Source organism: Hemicordylus capensis, chromosome 4 (assembly GCF_027244095.1).
Source record: "Hemicordylus capensis ecotype Gifberg chromosome 4, rHemCap1.1.pri, whole genome shotgun sequence".
Lineage (NCBI taxonomy): Eukaryota > Metazoa > Chordata > Lepidosauria > Squamata > Cordylidae > Hemicordylus > Hemicordylus capensis.
In genome coordinates, this window is record NC_069660.1 from 145870614 (window position 1) to 145891133 (window position 20520).

General features: G+C 43.4%; 1 protein-coding gene across 5 annotated transcripts in view; it reads left to right on the plus strand.

Moving 5' to 3' along the window:
- The window catches only part of BRINP3 (BMP/retinoic acid inducible neural specific 3), a 352098-nt gene extending 349106 nt beyond the window's left edge, over positions 1 to 2992 (plus strand). For all 5 annotated transcript variants that reach the window (XM_053248782.1, XM_053248785.1, XM_053248783.1 and 2 more), the window contains one exon: positions 1596 to 2992. In XM_053248782.1, coding sequence (XP_053104757.1) covers positions 1596 to 2712 — 1117 coding nt within the window. In that variant the 3' untranslated portion in view covers positions 2713 to 2992. The remainder of the gene's footprint in view (positions 1 to 1595) is intronic.
- Positions 2993 to 20520: the final 17528 nt, after the last annotated feature.

Here is a 20520-nt window from a genome sequence, read left to right on the forward strand (position 1 = left end):
TTCACTCCAAGGACAGAGTGTACAGACTGACAAATTCCAGGTGTTATATAATACTTAGCCATTTCATAGTGCATTTCAAGGGTTCAAAGCATTTCATGTTCATTACTTCAGTATCATTATATAGGCCTGTAAGGAAGGCTAGTATTATTATTCCCATATCTTAGATTAGAGATGGGTCAAAATTTGGAGACAGTGGCGTGTCTAAGGCCTTCCAGTGAATTCATGGTTGATATAGGATTTGAACCAGGAACTTGCATGCAGAAGGTTCCAAGTTCCCTCCCTGGCATTTCCAAGATAGGGCTGAGAGAGACTCCTGCCTACAGCCTTGGAGAAGCTGCTGCCAGTCTGTGTAGACAATACTGAGCTAGATGGACCAAAGGTCTAACTCAGTATAAGGCCTGAGTTCCTATATTCCCAACTCCAGATTACACCTCATAAACACTATGCTACTGACACTTTAGAATGAGTGGCCAACATCCAGACTAGTGACACACTTCTGAAAGAGTGCGGGCTCTTCACATGACCATGCAGGCAGGCGGGGTGGGGGCAGGGTTCAACCTATCTTCTCTGAGCCGACTGCACACAACCTGGGCAATGCGCAAGCCACACTCCCAAATGAGCAGTGCTGCTAGGAGCAGCACAGATTACTCTCCACACTGTTCCTGGCAGCGCTGGTAAACAGAGTGCGGGACTTCTTGTCCTGGCCTCTGTGAATCCCACAGTGCACCACACGATTTCCCCAGGGGACAGGCACTCTAGGTGCCTGTCTGTGTCAGCACAAGCCGCAAGCAGCTCATGCTGACACACAACTCTGGTGCCAAGGTTAAGGACTCATTTGCGCCCTTAACCTCAGCTAGGAGCTGGGTTTATTGCCACAGCACCACCAGGATCCCAGCGGTTATCACAGACATTCAAGCCCAGGCTTGGAATATAGGAACATAGGGAGCTGCCATATACTGAGTCAGACCATAGGTCCATCTAGCAAAGTATTGTCTACACAGACCGGCAGCTGCTTCTCCAAGGTTGCAGGCAGGAATCTCAGCCCTATCTTGGAGATGACAGGGAGGGCACTTGGAATCTTCTGCTATTCCCAAAGCAGCTCCATCCCCTAAGGGGAATATCTTACAGTGCTCACACATCAAGTCTCCCATTCATATGCAGCTGGAGCGGACCCTAATTAGCTAAGGGGACAAGTCATGCTTGCTGCCACAAATCCAGCCCTCGTCTCCTGCTCATGAGAACAGCCTTGGTATGTGGGAGGGGCAATTTCTGCATTACCTCTGTAGCTGTCTGTATCTTCCAAAAGCATGTCATTGAAAGTTGTGGGACACTCTGGGATTTTTTTCCGGAGATGCAGACAGCAATAGAGGGAAAGAAAGGGAAAGGAAACACTGGAACCCCCGTGCAACAAAAAGCACTCTTTTGCTGTGTTAGTTTGGATGTCGCCCTTTGGAAGGGCCGTCTAAATAATGTCAGGAAGGACTTCCAATATGTCAGATTCCATCTTTCCCCTTCAAAAGTATTTAAAAAATAGCTGGTTGTATTACCTTAGTTTGCTTCAGTTGTGTTCACTAATTTTATTTTTTGCTTCCCAGATCTTCTACCTACTGGCTGAACCGCATCCAGTCATTTCTCTACTGCAATGAAAATGGCCTTCTGGGCAGCTTTTCCGAAGAGACGCACTCGTGCACATGCCCCAATGACCAGGTTGCCTGCCTTGGTTCTTTGCCATGCATTGTGGGAGATGGTTCTGCCTGTCTAACTTGTGCACCTGATAACCGTACCCGCTGTGGTACCTGTAATACTGGCTACATGCTGAGCCAAGGGCTTTGTAAACCTGAAGTGGCAGACTCAACAGAGCACTACATTGGGTTTGAGACTGACCTCCAGGATTTGGAGATGAAGTATTTATTGCAGAAAACGGACCGGCGGATTGAGGTCCATGCAATCTTCATCAGCAATGACATGCGTCTCAATACCTGGTTCGATCCATCCTGGCGCAAACGGATGCTCCTTACCCTTAAGAGTAACAAGTACAAATCTAGCCTGGTCCATATGATTTTGGGTCTCTCTCTCCAAATTTGTCTAACTAAAAACAGCACCTTGGAGCCTGTCCTGGCTGTTTATGTCAACCCTTTTGGAGGTAGCCACTCTGAGAGTTGGTTTATGCCTGTCAATGAAAACAGTTTCCCAGACTGGGAGCGGACTAAACTGGACTTACCATTTCTGTGCTATAACTGGACGCTGACTCTAGGCAACAAGTGGAAGACATTTTTTGAAACAGTACACATCTACTTGAGGAGTCGTATTAAGTCAAATGGTCCCAATGGCAATGAGAGCATCTACTATGAACCTCTGGAGTTTATGGATCCTTCCCGGAACCTGGGCTACATGAAAATCAACAACATCCAAGTGTTTGGCTACAGCATGCACTTTGACCCGGATGCAATCCGGGACTTGATTTTGCAGTTGGACTACCCCTATACTCAGGGATCCCAGGACTCTGCGCTCTTGCAGCTACTTGAGATAAGGGACCGTGTAAATAAACTCTCTCCACCTGGCCAACGTCGTCTAGACCTTTTCTCATGTCTGCTGCGCCACAGACTCAAGCTGTCTACAAGTGAAGTCGTGAGAATTCAATCTGCTTTGCAGGCCTTCAATGCCAAATTGCCAAACACAGTGGATTATGACACAACCAAATTATGTAGTTAACCATAAATGTGAAGCACAACAGAAAAACAAAACCATGAAGGAGTTTTTACAGTGCTTTTGTGGAACAGTTTATGTTTGGAAGAGTAAATTTAAATTGTCTTTTCAATATCTGTCTTATATCAGTCAATAACGTTGGATGGCAATTTACACCCATGAACTTGCTGACAAGTAAATATATAATACCTGCAATTTTTTTGTTTTGTTTTATGAATGAAAATAAATACTGACACCAGTCTAGAAGACATTCTACTTTTTACAATAAATTTCATTTGTAATTTTATATGTTCCATGGCAATGCTTTTGTGCATTACATCCTCTAGAGGGAACATAAAAGGATACCAATAAAATTTTGTAGCTGAACAGTTATTAAAAAGAAATGCTGTGGGATTTCTTCTTTCCCCCTTTCTAAAAATGAATAACATCCTTGATATTGCATGTTTGACCAGAAAGAGGTGGTGGAGAAGATAGTTATGTGGACTGAATACAAAAGCCAGACAGCATGCTGGGTAAAGTTAAAAGCAACATAGCATAAGAGTCTTCTGTGATTCTTGAGACAGAAATCTGATTATTTCTGTTGATGCCAAGTGGCATTTCTTATCAAAGGTCTATTTCTTCCTTTACCTAACAGACTTGAAAAGGGTCCTGCCTTTTTCCTATGGCCATATTGTCCATTTTAGGGAAGACAGAAAGTTTGTACCAGTCTTCTGTGAGAGGTAATTAAGATTTTCATTCTGGAAGTAATATAATAGAACATAAAATGTGACTAGATACCCAGGCACTGAGAAGAAAGACTTTCCTTCCAGAATGAACCACTCTTACCTAATAGCTCTGGGGGCATGGACAAACCCTGGTGTGTGTTTGGTACTCTGGACAAGCGTAGGGAACTCCTTAAGGATATAGCTATAAAAGAGAGGGGTTTTTTGTGCCTGCAACCCTCAGGGTTGTTCAGAGCTCCTTTTTGAATGGGCAGCTTTAATTTAAAACAAACAAACAAACAAAACCCAATGGCATAATTTATCTCCAAGCAGGTACAACCACCTATCTACAGAGGGAATGACTTAGGGCTCCACAGAGTAACTTGTACCCAGGTAGCGGGGAGCTGGAAGCGATTTGGTTCAACAATTCGGGGTTGAACCGAGCCACCCCCTGTTTGGTCCAATCCCAGACCAAACCCTTCCCAGGCCTTTCCCCCATCACGGCAGCCATTTTGGAGGCTTTGATGCATGCATGCACAATGGGCCCCTGCATGGCTCAGTCATGACCCAGGCCACGCAGAGGCCCATTGTGCATGTGCAGCGGCCTCAAAAATGGCCACCACAAGGGAGGTAAGGCCTGGAAAGGTCTGAAGGCTGGTGGTGAAAAGGGAACCTACACACACACACACACACACAGCCTTGGAGAAGCCCCCCGGAGGGGGTAAGCACTAAAAAATATTTCTTTAAAAATTGACTCCTGAAACCGCCCCCCCCGAATGGAACTGAACCCTAAGGGGTCCAGTGTGGGGCAAAACTGAACTGACCCAGTCCTGTTCGGGTCCTGTTTAGACTCAAACCGAAACTGGCCAGCCAGTTTTGCGCGCACCCCTAACTGATATGTGCACAGAATTCCCACTCCCAGTAATAGCCTGGAATCCTGTTGGATATGTGCATAAATGTATGTGCACTGCACACCAAGGTGTCATGGGAAAGGGCTCAATTGAGCCTTGTTGATCTGTGTGTGTGCCAGTCAATTGCACACCCAGAAGGATGGTTTGTGTCCCAAGTTTTTAGCCTTTTTCCTTATGGATATCAAAATTTTAAAATGTGCAGTCTTCTAACCAATTGCTCAGTAAAAATGAATGATTCATACATATTAGACTTTTTAAAATTAAGATTTAGATTAATTTATTCAGGCAATGGGCCCCAGCAAAAGAATGGACCTTGACAACAAGGTATTAAAACAACAAACAGCTAAAACCAAGATTTGTAATGGCTGATAAAATAAAATGCAGGAGAAGACAAAAACAGTGTCAATAGCAATAAACAAATGGATATCAGACCCCCACAAAAGTAATTTGACAAAACAGATTAATCCAGGTGACATCAAGAATTTATAGCATAATTTGACCAGAGCAAGAACTAAGGTTGCTACTTTCCAAGTCACTCATTTGTTAGAGTTTTGTTTTGTTTTGCTTTGAGGTCAGACCAGTGATCACATTCCTTTAACAAAAAGAAGGGGATAATCTGATTTCTCACGCTCTCAGACAACACAGGAAGAGGTAGTGTGGGGTCTCCTCTAGATCATTTGAGTTTAGATCTTCATTGTTTCTAGTTGATTTCCAGTGATCCCACTGTCCTCATATACCTCACCCTGATATTTCTGTTTATTGCCCTGGAACTTATCATCAATATCACAGAATATTGTGTGTGTAGAATACAAAGACCTGTATATAGGATTCCTCACCAATCAGCAGAATAGGGGAGTTCTTGCTTGCTGATTTATTTATGTGTTTGCTTTTTAACTGTTGTATCCTGGGTTTCCAACCAATGGATGCTCAATACAGCTAAAATTAATCACAATTAAAAACAATATTTTTTAAAAAAAACTCACTTAAAAACAGGATAGCAATAATTTTTAATAAGCAGATAAAAGTTGGTAAAACAGCAGCATAGTAAAACATCTTAATCCACTGACAGATCAAAAGCCTGATGAAATATATATTCACCTGGTGGAGGAAGACATCAGAAAGAGGAACACATGGAGAGAGAAAAGCCTGGGGTGCGGCCCCATAAAACCTGGCAGTCATATCCCCCTACACCAAGAACTTAAGAACAAGGGGCATCAGGTAATTGATTCAAAGCAGACACAATAAGGCTATGCAGGCAGGTCATGTGGACAGGTGGATGGGGGCAGGAGGAAAGCAGAGATTAACCTACCTTCCCCCAGAAGATGACAGTTGGAGTCTTCGGTGCACCACCGTGTACCCAGACAATCCACGCTGCTCCTGGCAGCATGGATCAGTGGAGGCTGGGAAAATGAGTTCCAGCCTCCAGGAATCACATAATGCACTGCAGTGGCATAGCAAGGTGGGAGTGGGCCCAGAGACAAGATTTTAAAATGGGCCCCTCCTCACTGAAGCTCAGCTCATGAAGTAAAGAAATCGTAAATGAGGCTGAAAAGTGGTAACAAAAAGCATAGTAAAATTTACATATATGTAAATTGTGGACAATGCAAGTCATTTCATGGTACTAGAGAAAGACATGCTGTTCTGGTAGCTCCAGGTCTTAGCATTCACATCAATTTCGGAGGATGAATACAACTGAAGGAAGCCCAGGCAGGTGCACGGCTGGGGGAGTCAGTCATATGACTTGCCTCTGGGGGACTTCCCAAGGCAGTGGGCCCCCAGACAACTGTCTCCCCTTGCCCTATTATAGTTACGTCCCTGATGCACTGTGTGACAAGTGTGGTGCATTGGGGGACTGTCCCAGGAGTCAGGCACTCTAGGCACCCAACTCTGTGCATGCTCAGGTTGTGTGCAGCCCGAGCACCCAGACAACCCCAGCACACCTAACCCTAAAGGCCAGAGTAAAAAGTCGGGTTGGGCAGGAGGGCAGCACCTGGATCAGGCTCAATCCCAGCACTACACATGAGCAACCCAACCCAGGCTGCATGTGTGAAAAGGCTTAATATGTTCAATTAAAACCTCATTTTGTGAATGAGGGAGGTAAGGTGGCTCTATGGGCTTCTCTCTAGTGTCACCAGAACATCCATCCATCTACCTTCCTTTGAATAGCTTAACGCTCTTTGACATTTCTACAGATTCTTCAGCATTACTATACAGTATAGATTTTGGCTATGTAGGAACATCCAGGTTTCATCTTGCTTTTCAAAGCTTTGGCTCTGACAACTCTAAAACTTTCAAGGCATAACTCAACAAATCATTATTTTATATTGGATCCAGTGGTCAATTTTCTTGAGTCGATTTGGATGATATGTCTATGGTAGCCCTTCCCACACATGATTAGTGATGTACGCAAGAACATTCTGCTTAGCTTTTGGTGCATCTTTGCCCTTCTAATCACATGGAAAGTGATGCTTTCTAACCATCCCACATATATTGCCTAAATACGATTTATCTCATGATCTCATCAGAGTGAAAATGGCTAGCCCAGGTGCTCTGAAAACTGGCACACCAGTGGGTCAGACTGGTCAGACTCTGGGTGTTTAATTAAAAGTGGATCCAACCATCCATTAATTTTAAATTATTTTTTAAAGTAAGCTGGGAATTGTACTTACAGAGAATCATGGAAGAAAAGTGATGTAACATCTGAGAATCTCCGGGAAAGTGATGTAATATCATTGGATATCAGCAGAAGTGATGTGAAATCTGGAAATTGGCTGCTTTATTTTTGAAACTGTGAGCAAAGTAACCAGGTAAAAAATTTTTAAAAAGAAGAAATCAAAGCATGGGTGGGCAGATGGACTGACAGACAGAATATGCCAGAATATGGTCTCTCCCCCCACACCCTGCTTCAACCACAGTCAGGGAAAACGTGAATTCCCACCACCATTTGGAGCTCCAAAATGCTCCAAAGCAACCCAAACAGCATCAGGGAACTCTGATTAGTGCTAGGCTTCCCTAGGTAAGGGCCAGTGTTCCCTCTAACAGGGATTCCCATATGTTGTTGACTACAACTCCCAGAATCCCCAGCTGCAATGGCTTTTGCTTTGGGATGATGAGAGTTGTAGTCAACAACATCTGAGAATCCCTGTTATAGAGGGAACACCGGTCGGGGCCCAACCCGGTCCATGTTGATCCATGTCTGACCACCCCCATTTTACATTACACATGCCTAGTTTGTTCTCACCTGAAAACTTGACCATCTAGCTGCTTTTCCTAGTTATTTTCTGCACGGAAGAACTGTGCGGAAACAAAATCCATCAAATTTACTTACAGTTATTTATTTATTTGATTGATTGATTGTTCTATTGTTTGATATACCACCCGCTCAAAAATGTCTCAGGGTGCTTTACATCCAAATAAAAACAAAACAATTAAAATAAAAACTAAATCAATTAAACAATTAAAATCATTAACATTAAAATAATTTAAAACCAATATAGAGATTTAATCTAATTTGTTTGTTTGTTTGTTTGTTTAATGCATGTATTACATTTTTATACCAGCAAATTATAAAATCTTATTGTGGTTTACAACCCAGAAGAAACAATTAATAATAGTTAAAACACAATAAGATACAAATAGCCATCAAAACCCTGGTTAGAAAGGTGTGTTTTTGAGATTTCCTAAAGGCCACCACAGATGTTAAGCCTTTAACTTCAACAGAGTATGCATGAGAAGGCCCAACCCAAATGAAAATGAGAAAGCCCAACCCTAAGTCATTGCCAGGGCTCATGCAGAAGAAGACATTAAGGCTATTCATGAAGTTGAAAATTGGGTTAGACAAAGAGTCCAACCCAGGTTTGAGAGCTATGTGAGCTCCCAATTTACACAGTTGTGTGAGCAAAGAACTAGATAGCAGGAAGGGGGGATGATTGTGTGTGAGGCAGGAGTAGGGTAGGACAGTGTCATCCTACCCAGCTTTTTACCAAGGTAGGAGGAAAAACGGTCCTACCCAGCTCCTGTCTCCTCTTTCAGAAATTGACACAATTGACATAGCAGCTGATGTTGTTAAGAAGTGCTCCTGGCCACTGCCAGAGAGAGACCTAGATCCAAAAATACTCTCAGACTGTGTACCTGTGGGGGGTTTTTTTGGGGGGGAGGGGGAAGTGTAATCCAATCCAGATAGGAGGTTCTATCCCATATCCTGAATTCCAACCCCGCCACAATGAGCATCTCCATGTGGTTTGGATTCTGCTTCAATTTTTTATCTCAACAAACGTACCTTAAGGCAAGATTCTGAGATGTGACTGGCACATTTTGGACTGGGGGAATGGGTTCCTCCATGTACTGAGGCTTCAGCTCCCCTTAGTGCAGAGTTTCTCAATGTGTGGGTCCCCAGATGTTATTGGACTTCAACTCCCATAATCCCCAGCCCCAGTGGCCTTTGGTTGGGAATTATGGGAGTTGAAGTCCAGTTACATCTGGGGACCCACACACTGAGAATCCCTGCCTTAGTGACTCAGGTTTGCATCCTGGAGTGCAATGTTTCAGGCAAAGCATCCTTTTGCACCAGGAACATGTCTGGGAGGGCTGCACAGCTCTCACTGACCTGTTCCTGGCAGCAAAAACAGCTTTCATGGGGAGGGGAGAGAAGCAAAAATCATGCCTAGCCGCTCTCCACTGACACAGGGATGTGGAACAAGGCTGGCACGCTGTAAAGCTCCAGCCTTTTTACAGCAGTCCTGGGCTGCTTCTGTTAATAGAGCCAATGTCATCCAATGCAAATCTGCTACCCTGGTACAATTTCCACAGTACAATTTCCAGAATGTACCATGGGAAGATATGTGGCTGTGATAGTGATTATGGCCATATCAAGCATACACTAAACAGCAGTGCAAACATGCAAACCCAGCTTATTTTGTTAATTATTAATGCAGTCATGTGCAGTCATGGCATCTCCAAAATAGGGCTGAGTGAGATTCCTGCCTGCAATCTTGGAGAAGCCGCTGCCAGTCTGTGTAGACAATACTGAGCTAGATGGACCAATGATCTGACTCAGTAGATGGCAGCTTTCTATGTCCCTATGTGTGCAGGTAGACAATTGTAGAGAAATGTTTCTCTACAATTGTCTACCTGCACACATAGGGACATAGAAAGCTGCCATCTACTGAGTCAGACCATCGGTCCATCTGGCTCAGTATTAAGTGTAAACTAAAAGTACTCAGAGTGCAAACACACAGCTGATCACACAGCTGTCACAAGCACACACCATTGCATCCCTACCCAATGAAGACACAAGAAATGTATTTGGAATTAAATTGGGCCACAACTTTATTAAATTAAACCAGGATGGGGGAAATATAAAGAGGATTGGCTCTCCACCCCTACAGTGCGGTAGCTCGGAACTTGCTGCCATCAGCGGAAGTTCCACGTAAGTGGAACACAACTTGGCTCCAGACAGCATCAGCCCTAATTCAGATGCTCTCCATCTTTGCCAACCTATAGACAAGGCACTTGCTTAAACGAATCATGTAAAAGCTGTATAGCATTTAGGGTTGGCAAACCATCACCCCCACATTACAGTAAGTCCAAGCCAGCACTCCCTGAGTTGTGAAGCATCTAGGGACTGTCAAGGACCCCTATTCATACCAAACACGTGCCTTAAGGTGATCAATGACCCTGCACTACCCCATATGCTGCACTGTACCTGCCATGGAGAGGAAGTTGTGACAAATGAACCTCATCACCCGAAACAATTCTGAATGTGCATAGTGAATGTCCAGATGAGGGATAAACCCACCACCCCGGGCTGAAATGAACCCGCCAAGATTAAAGTTTATATTGGCACAGGCTCTGTCAACTAGGGATGTGCAAAGTGGTTCGAATTCGAACCAGGGTGGTTCAAAGGTTCGAATTCGAACCGAACCAGCCATCAGGTTTGAGCTGCAGGTTCGAATTGGAACTGGACCAGGGGGTGGTTCGATTCGAACTGGTTTGAACTGTTTTGGAAACCCAAAAATTGGTAGGATGGTAGCTGGCACCCAGGGGTACCTGCCACCCAAACCCCAAAGCAAACGGACACTCGTACGATTTTTTATGAATTTTTGAAAATTATTTTTATTTTTTCTCATAGCGTATAATGGGACTCGAACCAGCCCATTATTCCCTATTGTGGAGCACCCATGGGTGCCAACAACCATGCAAACCCTGAAGCAATTGGACACCCCTATGATTTTTTATGAATATTTGAAATATTTTCAATTATTTTTCTCATAGGGTATAATGGAACCCGAACCAGCCCATATCCCCTATTGTGGAGCACCTAGGGGCACAAAAGTGGGGTGGGTGGTATACAACCAGGGCTGCCTACTATCCACAAAGTTCCAAGGCAATCAGACACTCCTCTGATTATTGGTGAATTTTAAAATTATTTTGGAATTCCTCATAGAGAATAATGAGGATTGCAGCAAATGTATAGCTTCACGTCAGGGAGAAAGGGGTGTCCTAGAGTGGAGTGTGGTGGGTGGTAGTTCCCAAGGTGGGCAAGGAAGCTATCAGAATTATTTGAAAGGAATTGAGCAAAGGGCTGGTTTTTAAGTGATTTTTGAAGTTTACGCGTCTTTAAGGTTTTTCTCCATAACGAAGCATGGAGGTGTCAGCAAATGTATAGCTTCACGTCGGGGAGAAAGGGGTGTCCTAGAGTGGAGTGTGCTGGGTGGTAGTTCCCAAGGTGGGCACGGAAGCTATCAGAATTATTTGAAAGGAATTGGGCAAAAGGCTGATTTTTAAGTGATTTTTGAAGTTTACGCGATTTTAACATTTTTCTCCATAAAGAAGCATGGAGGTGTCAGCAAATGTATAGCTTCACGTCGGGGGGAAAGGGGTGTCCAAGAGCAGAGTGTGGTGGGTGGTAGTGCCCAAGGGGGGCCAGGTAGCTATCAGAATTATTTGAAAGGAATTGAGCAAAGGGCTGGTTTTTAAGTGATTTTTGAAGTTTACGCGTCTTTAAGGTTTTTCTCCATAACGAAGCATGGAGGTGTCAGCAAATGTATAGCTTCACGTTGGGGAGAAAGGGGTGTCCTAGAGTGGAGTGTGCTGGGTGGTAGTTCCCAAGGTGGGCACGGAAGCTATCAGAATTATTTGAAAGGAATTGGGCAAAGGGCTGATTTTAAAGTGATTTTTGAAGTTTATGTGTCTTTAAGCTTAGCAATGAGAGTGGATTCATGGTTTGTCATTGAAAATCTTATATGCTACCAAAGAATCTATACTCAGATCACTTCAGAAACAACAAAACCCAGTACCCCATGGGTTAGCAACCCATGAGGGTGGTTGGCACCCTCTTTGCACTAGACCACCACTCACTCTGGGCCACCCCAGCACCCCACAAGTGGCTTTAAGGTTTTTCTCCATAGGGAAAAATGCAGGTTTCAGCGCCCCATAACTGCACTTGGGGGGTGCTGGGGTGGCCCAGAGCGAGGGTGCCAACCACCCCCATGGGTTGCTAACCCATGGGGTACTGGGTTTTGTTGTTTCTGAAGTTTTCTGAGTGTAGATTCTTTGGTACCATGGGTGCTCCACAATAAGGAATAATGGGCTGGTTCGAGTTCCATTATACCGTATGAGAAAAAAATAAAAATAATTTTCAAAAATTCATAAAAAATTGTACGAGTGTCCGTTTGCTTTGGGGTTTGGGTGGCAGGTACCCCTGGGTGCCAGCTACCATCCTACTAATTTTTGGGTGTCCTAACCGGATTGAACCGGTTCGAATCGGTTTGAACCGGTTCAAATTCAAACCGAACCAGGGGGAGGTTCAAACAAAACCAAAACCGAACCACCCCTTCCTGGTTCAAACCTGGTTCGAATTTGAACCGAACCAGGCAAACCAGTTTTATGCACATCCCTACTGTCAACCTGCCCAGGCTTAACAGCTCCATACCACATTTTTTGCTGCAGAAAGGAGGTTGACCACAAGAGCAAAACACCCAGGATCCACCCCCTCAAAACCTCCAAATCCCTACAAGCCCAGCAAGATATGGCGATCCCTGACTTACTACACAAGTCATTCTCCCCGAGATGTACCAAGAGAATTTTCGGAGGCTGATTCTGCTCCAAAAATCCGTAATTTGAATTCTTTATTGGCATTTAGGAGAGCTCTAAAGACCTACCTGTTCGGCCTGACGTTCCAGGGTTTTTTTAATGGTTTTAAAGGGTTTTCAATGTATCGGGTTTTATAAGGTTTTGAATTGTTTTATTTTTTAGCTGTTTTATTGTATTTTAAAATTTCCATTCCCGATCATTGATTGATTTTAACTGATTTATGATATTTGTGAACCACCCTGAGCTATTCTGTAAGGGCGGTCTAAAAATTGAACAAATAAATAATAAGTTACAAAAACTTCTGGAACTGAAGCTTCCCCCCACCTTGGACCATCATTCCACCCCATGTGGAGGAATCTACCATTTGCCTTCATTAAAAAGGGTAAAAGCACTCCACTTTTTGCCCCACCCTTTAGATCACCTGGAATGACTTGGCATAGGGCTTTGATATTGGGCACAGATATAGGGCAGGGTGGAAGAGCTCTGAATGTTGAAATTGAAATGGTTTGGACAAATTGTTTATTCTTAATTTTTTTTAAAAAAAATTCTAAAAATATCAAAAAAAGTCCTATAAGTGGCTTGTATCATGACTTTTAATAACTTTTCCGACTGCAGTAAAGCTGCCAGAAAGAATTTTCTCTTTCCATAGAGTACTTCACAACTAGTGAAAGTAGGGCTAACTGTAAACATCTAAATAAGCTTTATTTATTTTATTTTTACATGCACTATGCTTAAGTTGGTTTGCAGTCCAGAATGTCTGAGTGAGAACTGTGAAGCAAGGGGCATATGTTGTGCTTTTGTTAACCAACGGGTTACTATCTACTTGGTAGCTGATAGCCAATTTTGTACATACCAAGGAGGAGAAAACTTTATAGTTCAAAGAAGCTTTATTGGATTCTGCAGAGTTAACAAAGTGGCCGTCTAGGGGATAGTTCCTAAAGACAAGACAGACTTAAGATGGTGTCCGTCCAAAGCTTTTATACAACAATTGATACATCTGAATACATCATCATTCACAACAAGCCAGCCAGGTAGTCTGGCCGTACAACTCCATATTAGGCCAACAGGCTTACAATACTACCATTGTTAAAGGAGTGCTTCTGCAGCTTTCGAGGAGGCAGTTCAGATACCAGCATCATCACCTTTCCTGACCAGCAGGCCAGAACAAAGCAAGGCATAGAGAATACATAATATGTTGCAAGTTACAAGGTCTGCAAGGCACAGAGTACGAGAACCTAATTATACTAAGCAGATTCTTTCCTACTGACATACATTCAGGAATACAGGATGGAGGCTCTCTTCAGCTACCATCAAAATGGTGTAGCAAGAACTCTGTTCTCCATTAACTATATACCCTAGGATCAATACATATAGCTCAATATGAAATGCTTAGATTCACGGGTAACATTTTTAACTCCCCCCCCCTTACAAATGGGGGGGGGAGCACTATATAACCAGACTGGTTGGACATGTCCAAAAACCTCACTCACTCACACTATTTATACAGTATGTCATCAGTCAGTATGATTTTGTAATCATACAAAACCTTAAGGGCCCCCTGCACGTGCTTATTTGCCCCCAGCCCCACACCCTCCTAGGGACGGCCCTGGTACCCAAACTGTCCCATAGGCCAAGGCAACACCCCAAAAGGTGCTTCACTTGTGCTATGATTTGTGGGAATTCCCCCCTCTGCATGAGCAGGCGCCGGAGCCAATGGTACATCAGTCAGGTGTTCAGGAGCTGCACCTTCCACTTCCAACCTGGCAAGGCCCTGGTATTTGCCTAGCTCTCTTAGCCACTTTGGTGTCCCGCTTGGGGCAGTACAGAACTCCAGATGCCCCCCCCCCCGATCAGGACCCCCTGAAAGATTCTTCTTGACCTGTTCCAAGGCCTTCATATGTGCAATGAGGATACACAAAGTGCCAAAGTTCTCCTCATCCTCCAAAGAGGAGAGCTGAGGGGGCCTTGCATGCTTAACGGGCTTGCCCCCTTTCCCCTTCATAGCCTTCTTGGGCATCATGGCTATAGAAACCACCCCCAAAAAACATTACCACCAACTGGCCACAGGAGAGGCCATAATAAACAAAACCCCAGCAGGTGTATAGGTACCACTCAAAGTCCAAACCAATATAAGTTGACAGAAATAAAATAAATTCTGAAACTATGGTCCAACCCCATGGTACAGCCAAGCCATACAACCCACCTTGTGAGTGTGTGTGTGTGTGTGTGTGTGTGTGTGTGTGTGGAGGGACAAGGCTAACACCCTCAAGTTACTTATGGGACGCAGACTCACTAGCTCCCCATGCAGTGCTAGGCCAGGGAGTTCCCACAGCCTAGTAATTCCACCCAGCTGAACGAAATTACTACACCCTGTGTCTGCAGCCTGCTCAAGGCCCTAAATACTGGGATGGGGGGCACGCCGCACCAACACCACGAATGGGGAAGGTGGCCACTCAACTTCCCCATGAGGGGGGGACTCTGCCACAGGGGGTTGAGACCCCACCACTCCTGAAGGCAAGCCAACCCCCGGCCCACTTCAAAATTCAAAGAACTGACCCGCAGGCCAACTTAGCCTTCCGGGCTTTTGCCCAGTGGATGTGTCCCTGCTCTGCTGCTGCCTCAGCTGACGAAGAGGCCTGCGGACTCACCTCTGGAACCCCAGCTCAATTTGCTGCCACTGCAACTGCTGATCAAAGTGCTGCCGACACTGCCTCTCTGTCTCTGTCCTCCCTACTCAGTCACGGAGATGTGAGAGGTTGCGTCCGACCTGCTTGCTTCTCTGAGCATGCAAAAAGCGAGGAAGGCACGGGAAACCCAGCAAAAAACAAAGGCTAATAAGCCAGAAACCGTGTAATGAGTCTATTAAACATGTAATATATACTATTGAACATACAATATATACATAGTCTGAGAAAGACAATAACACTGAGTAGGTCAAACAATGGAAAAATCCACCACAATTTCCTAAATGAACACGGGTGCATGCACCAATATAAAGCAATAGTCAATTTGAATCATTGCTCCAGGATGAGTGATTTCCTGTCTGAAAAGTCAGAACCCAGAGGATAAATAGGAGCATATAATCCAAGGGTGATATCCAAGATGGTATCCCATAAAAGGTGATATGTAAATCTACGCGTATTTGCTCTTATTTTCATTCATTATTTTCACAAGTATTCAATTGTATTTGTTTTCTCAGTATGCATTCCTGTTCGTGTTCTCATGCATTCCTGTTTGTATTCTCATTAACAGGTGTCCTAGGCTGTAGACCTGTTTCTTCCCGCTATGGCAGGGCTTCGTCAGGAGAGAAGAAGATTTGTATTCTTCAATAGTGTCATTACACTATACGGTGGTTTTTGAATTCAAAAGATCCTACCGAATACCAACTCGCTTCTCTGAGCATGACAGAGAGGCGGGCAGGCAGGTACCAAAATGGCTAAGTAGGCCCTGCCCCCATGCTCCTACACCCAATCACAGCTGCCTCACTGCCTAGTGCTTCAGCTAACGAGGCTGAGGCGAAGAGCCCATGCCCCAGACATGGCTGAGAGCGAGCGGCCCCCATAGCTGTCGCTAAGTAACACCTTGTTCAAACTAATTCTTGTTCACACGTTCACTTTTTTTTTCAGCTTCCCTCAAAGCATCCTTAAATGTTTTGCCTAACATTTGCTTTACATTTTCCTTCAGGAAAAATGCAGTGACAACCTAGGCATTTAAAGGCCTGCCCCACTGCACACACCCTGAAAAATGCAAATAGCCTTGAAAAACTCCCTTTTCTTATCCCAAAATCTTTAGGTATTTTGTCTGAGGAGGAATCTCCAAAGTTACTTGGAATATCATTGCAGGCAAAATTTCCCTGCCATTTCTATTTCTTGGCCTCCCCCCTGGCTTTTTCTTGGGGATCAGTTATTTTGAAACCAAAATCTGACAACCCTGCTTGCTGTTGTGCTATGCTTGCTGACCCCAGAGAGCTCTTTTTATTTCAAATACATCTTTTTGGCAACTAAAGACAGGCCTGATGGCAGTTTGGGTACATAATTCTGCCTTCACAGAAAGTATGGACAAACCCTGTCCATGATAAATGCTCTATAAAGTGTGAGAAAATAATATGAGCAATCCATTAAAATTATGAATTGGACGGAACTCTAGGTCAAGTTCATAATTCACTGCTCTGTAATTATCCAAGCTGACCCATGCACTTCAAAAAAGCCCTGAGTTCGCAAGACTTCTTTGTGATAAAATCCAAAGTGAATGTGTGTGTTTGAGAAGATTGTCAAAAGCTCTGCCTGGGGCTGAAGTGTTGACTCCATGAAAGACAATGGGGGCTTTGGGAGATGTTGCCTTTGACTTGAGTAGCTTAACAGATCTACTCTTCCAAGGAAGCTTCTGACACTTCTCTTATACACATTCTCCACATCTATATTGTCAGCTACAGTAGTGGAGGCAAACTTGTTTCTTTAGTGCATTTGCTGGTCTTTTTTCCGCAGGAGTTCATCAAGTTCATTTCTCTTTGGTACTGATGATTTTGAAGTGAAGTCAGCACTACTCAAAAATTCTAGTTTGACAGTGCCAGAAATCAAATGGCAGCATTTTAGCACAAAACAGAGGGCTAAGACAGACAACTGAGCAAATAAACTTTGATGCTCCATTGTGAGAAAACAGTTGGAGCTTCACTACTGTTCAATATTTGTTTCATAAACAATTTAAAAATGGTCCTATAAGAGTAGCAAAATGTCAATAATTAGGATGTGTGTGAGTAGAGGAAGACATTGTGTATTGCAAACACAATAAAAGTTGAGGACACTGAGACCGGAGGGACATTGAGAACCAATATTGTTGATAGGATTTACAGCAGATCACAGGGCATATGTAAGCAAATGAATGAGGTCTGTGTATACAAGACCTGATACAAGATCCCATAGACAGGGGACAATATCTAAAGAGCATTTGTGCAAAGGACTGTGTCAAAAGTAGGGATATGCGAAACGTTTCGGATACAAAACGTTTTGTACCCCAAACAGCCTGTTTCGGGTGTTTTGTAGACAAAACAAAACACCCATTTTCCAGATCCAAAAGTTTTGTATACAAAACAAAATGTCCCTGTTTCGGCTACAAAACATTTTGTTGTTTCGGACCTCCATTTTGTGGTGATCTCCGAGTCAGTCTCCATTTTGTGTTTGACATCTCTTTGAATTTTCCACCCTTCCAGCCTTCTGATCAGTGTCATAAATCATGGGCTGACCTGCTGAGAATTCCCTCCTTGTTCCCCATTGGCTCTTTTGCTTCTTCCCACTCTTTACTGACCCCACATTGGCCAGGGGAAGGGTTGCAAACCCATGGGGTGCTGGGTTCTGCTGTTTCTGTGGTGTTCTGAGTGTACAGTAGATTCTCTGGTAGCATATGAGAGTGGATTCTTGTTTTTCACTGAAAATCTCATATGCTACCAGAGAATCTACAATGAACACCTCAGAAACAACAAAACCCAGTACCCCACAGGCTTGTGGGTGTGGGGGGTGGTTGGCACCTTATGTGCACTACACAACCCCTCACTCTGGGCAACCCCAGTGCCCCCCAAGTGGAATTATGGGGCTGCTGAAACCTCCATTATTCCCTATGGGAGAAATCTTAAAGACACGTAAACTTCAACAAATCACAAAAGATCAGCCCTTTGCCCAATTCCTTTGAAATAATTCTGGATGTTTCCTTGCCCCTTTGGGCACTACCACCCACCACACTCTGCTCTGGGTCATCCCTTTCCCCTTGATTTGAAGCGATACATTTGCTGGAATCCCCATTATTCCCTATGGGAAAATTCTTAAAGATGTGTAAACTTTTTTTAAAAAATCACCAAAAAAAATCAGCCCTTTGCCTAATTCCTTTGAAATTTGGGTGGTAGCTTCCACCCATTGGACACTACCACCACCACCCACTCTTTTTGCCCTGGGACCCTTTTAAAAAATCCAAATCGATTCGGATTCAGAAAATCTGGCTACAAAACAAAACAGGGCTGATTCGGATTCAGAAAATTTGGGTACAAAACAAAATGGGGATGTTTCGATTCGGATACAAATCGAAATAAGAAAATTCCAAAATGCACAACCCTAGTCAAAAGTAGGCTGTACAAAAAAACCAAACCCTATATGGATTCAATACCACATCAATCTGTCCAATAAAGAATCCAAATATGTGTAGATAGATAGATAGATAGATAGATAGATAGATAGATAAGTAAATATCCTTTAATAGCAATGAAGAAAAAATGTAACCATCCAGCTAAGGGACACAGCCCAGTTAGGGAGTTAAAAACTCAGTTTTTAAAATCACAGTCTCATATATATATATATATATATATATATATATATATATATGCACAATGATACTAAAATAGTCTCTATGAAGATTGGAAATTGAATTTACTGAAGATTTCTCAATGTAGATTGAAAAATTAATCTAATTTTGAAAATGAAAAATTAATCTAATTTTGAAAATGAAAAAAAATTAATCTAATCTTTTTTTTAAGAGTAATATTTCCAAAGACAGTACCCCACTTTTTCTTGTTGTATTATTAAAACTGCCAAATGTGTTTCGACCCAAGATAAAGGTCTTCTTCAGTGGCAAGTGTTTCTACACAGTATCCTGTTATTCTTCCAAAGGTATAGGTATCTCATGAAGATATATACGATGCTGTATATGAACTATTAAACTACATCCATCTAGAGATGGGGTTTTCCCCCTAGCTGCTGTTTTCAGCTTCATCCAAAGATTTTTTTTAAGTGCAAAGCATGTCAGTTACACCTAAAAGAACCATCCAGTTCAGAAATAATAGGTTGAACAATACATCATAGCTGCCTTTAGTACTTCATTGGTGGGGCTGATTCATCTTCAACCAGTGATGCACCATCCAGTGATGACTTGCATGTGTGAACAAAGAGAACTTTAATATATCCTCACATCAGCTCAAATATGATGCTATTCAGTAAGGAATGGAATGGAATCTTTATTACAGTCATTGACCAGACAGGACTATTCAGTTGAGTTGGTTCATACGTTCAGCTGCCAGTTGTCAAAGCCTGATTCATACATCAATTTGTACCACTTGGTTTTTCTGACTTAGTTATTGCTTACTTGATGGTTAATTGCTGAATGTGTGACCTAACTCAGCTGAAAAGCATTGAGTTTAAGAGGGTATTTCAAAGTTAACTAGGGGCCTGTTCAGAGAATATTGTCCCTGTCCATGTGGTTCGGAAGGGGATCTGCTGAGAGCACTCCCATCAGAATATCCTCTGTGGAGGATCCAACACCCTCCAGGCATGCCCCTTTATTGCATGAGCAATAAAGATGAACAGCCCCTGCACATGTGCTCCAAATACTTGTCTAAACAAATACATGTAGTACACTCAAGAATAATTTGAACAATCACCACACATGATAAAGGTACATGCCAGGATGTACATGCCACACATGATGCTCTCTCAGAATGTCCCCTTCCTAATCTCATGGGCAGGAATGGTTTTTTGAACCAGCCCTAAGGTATTGCATCTGTGATTCCCACATGAAAATCAACTATAGATGCTTCAGTAATCAAGTAGTGAACCTGTCCCAAGTGTATGGTAATGAACATTTGGACAGGCATTGATGTACATAATTTGATTTCTCTGCCCTTAGATGGTAGACAATGCAATGTAGGACCTGCTACTTGAGGCAACAATTTTTTAAAAAAATATTCCTTTTTTATACCACTATCATTACTGTGGGCTTGTAATGGGAGTGGGCTGGAGGGAAGGCACGCTCCTACTTCGTGCCTCTCAGATGATCAGAGCCTACTTTGGGCTCTGCGGTTTGCATGCCCACACAAACTCTGCAGAGGCATTCTCCACTGCTGGAATTGGGAACTGGGGCCTCCACTTATCCCATAATGCATTGTGTGAGAAGCAGAAAGGCAGCCCTCAGTACTACAGCAGCTCTGCTCTGCCTGGCCCCACTTTCCACATAACTCTATGGTAAACATGGATGCCAGCAGCCCAGGAACAGTTTAAATCAAGCCGGTGCTGTAGACGGAAATGTAAGACAGCTCTCTTTGTCTCCTATTTCACTTTTAACTGGATCTGGGC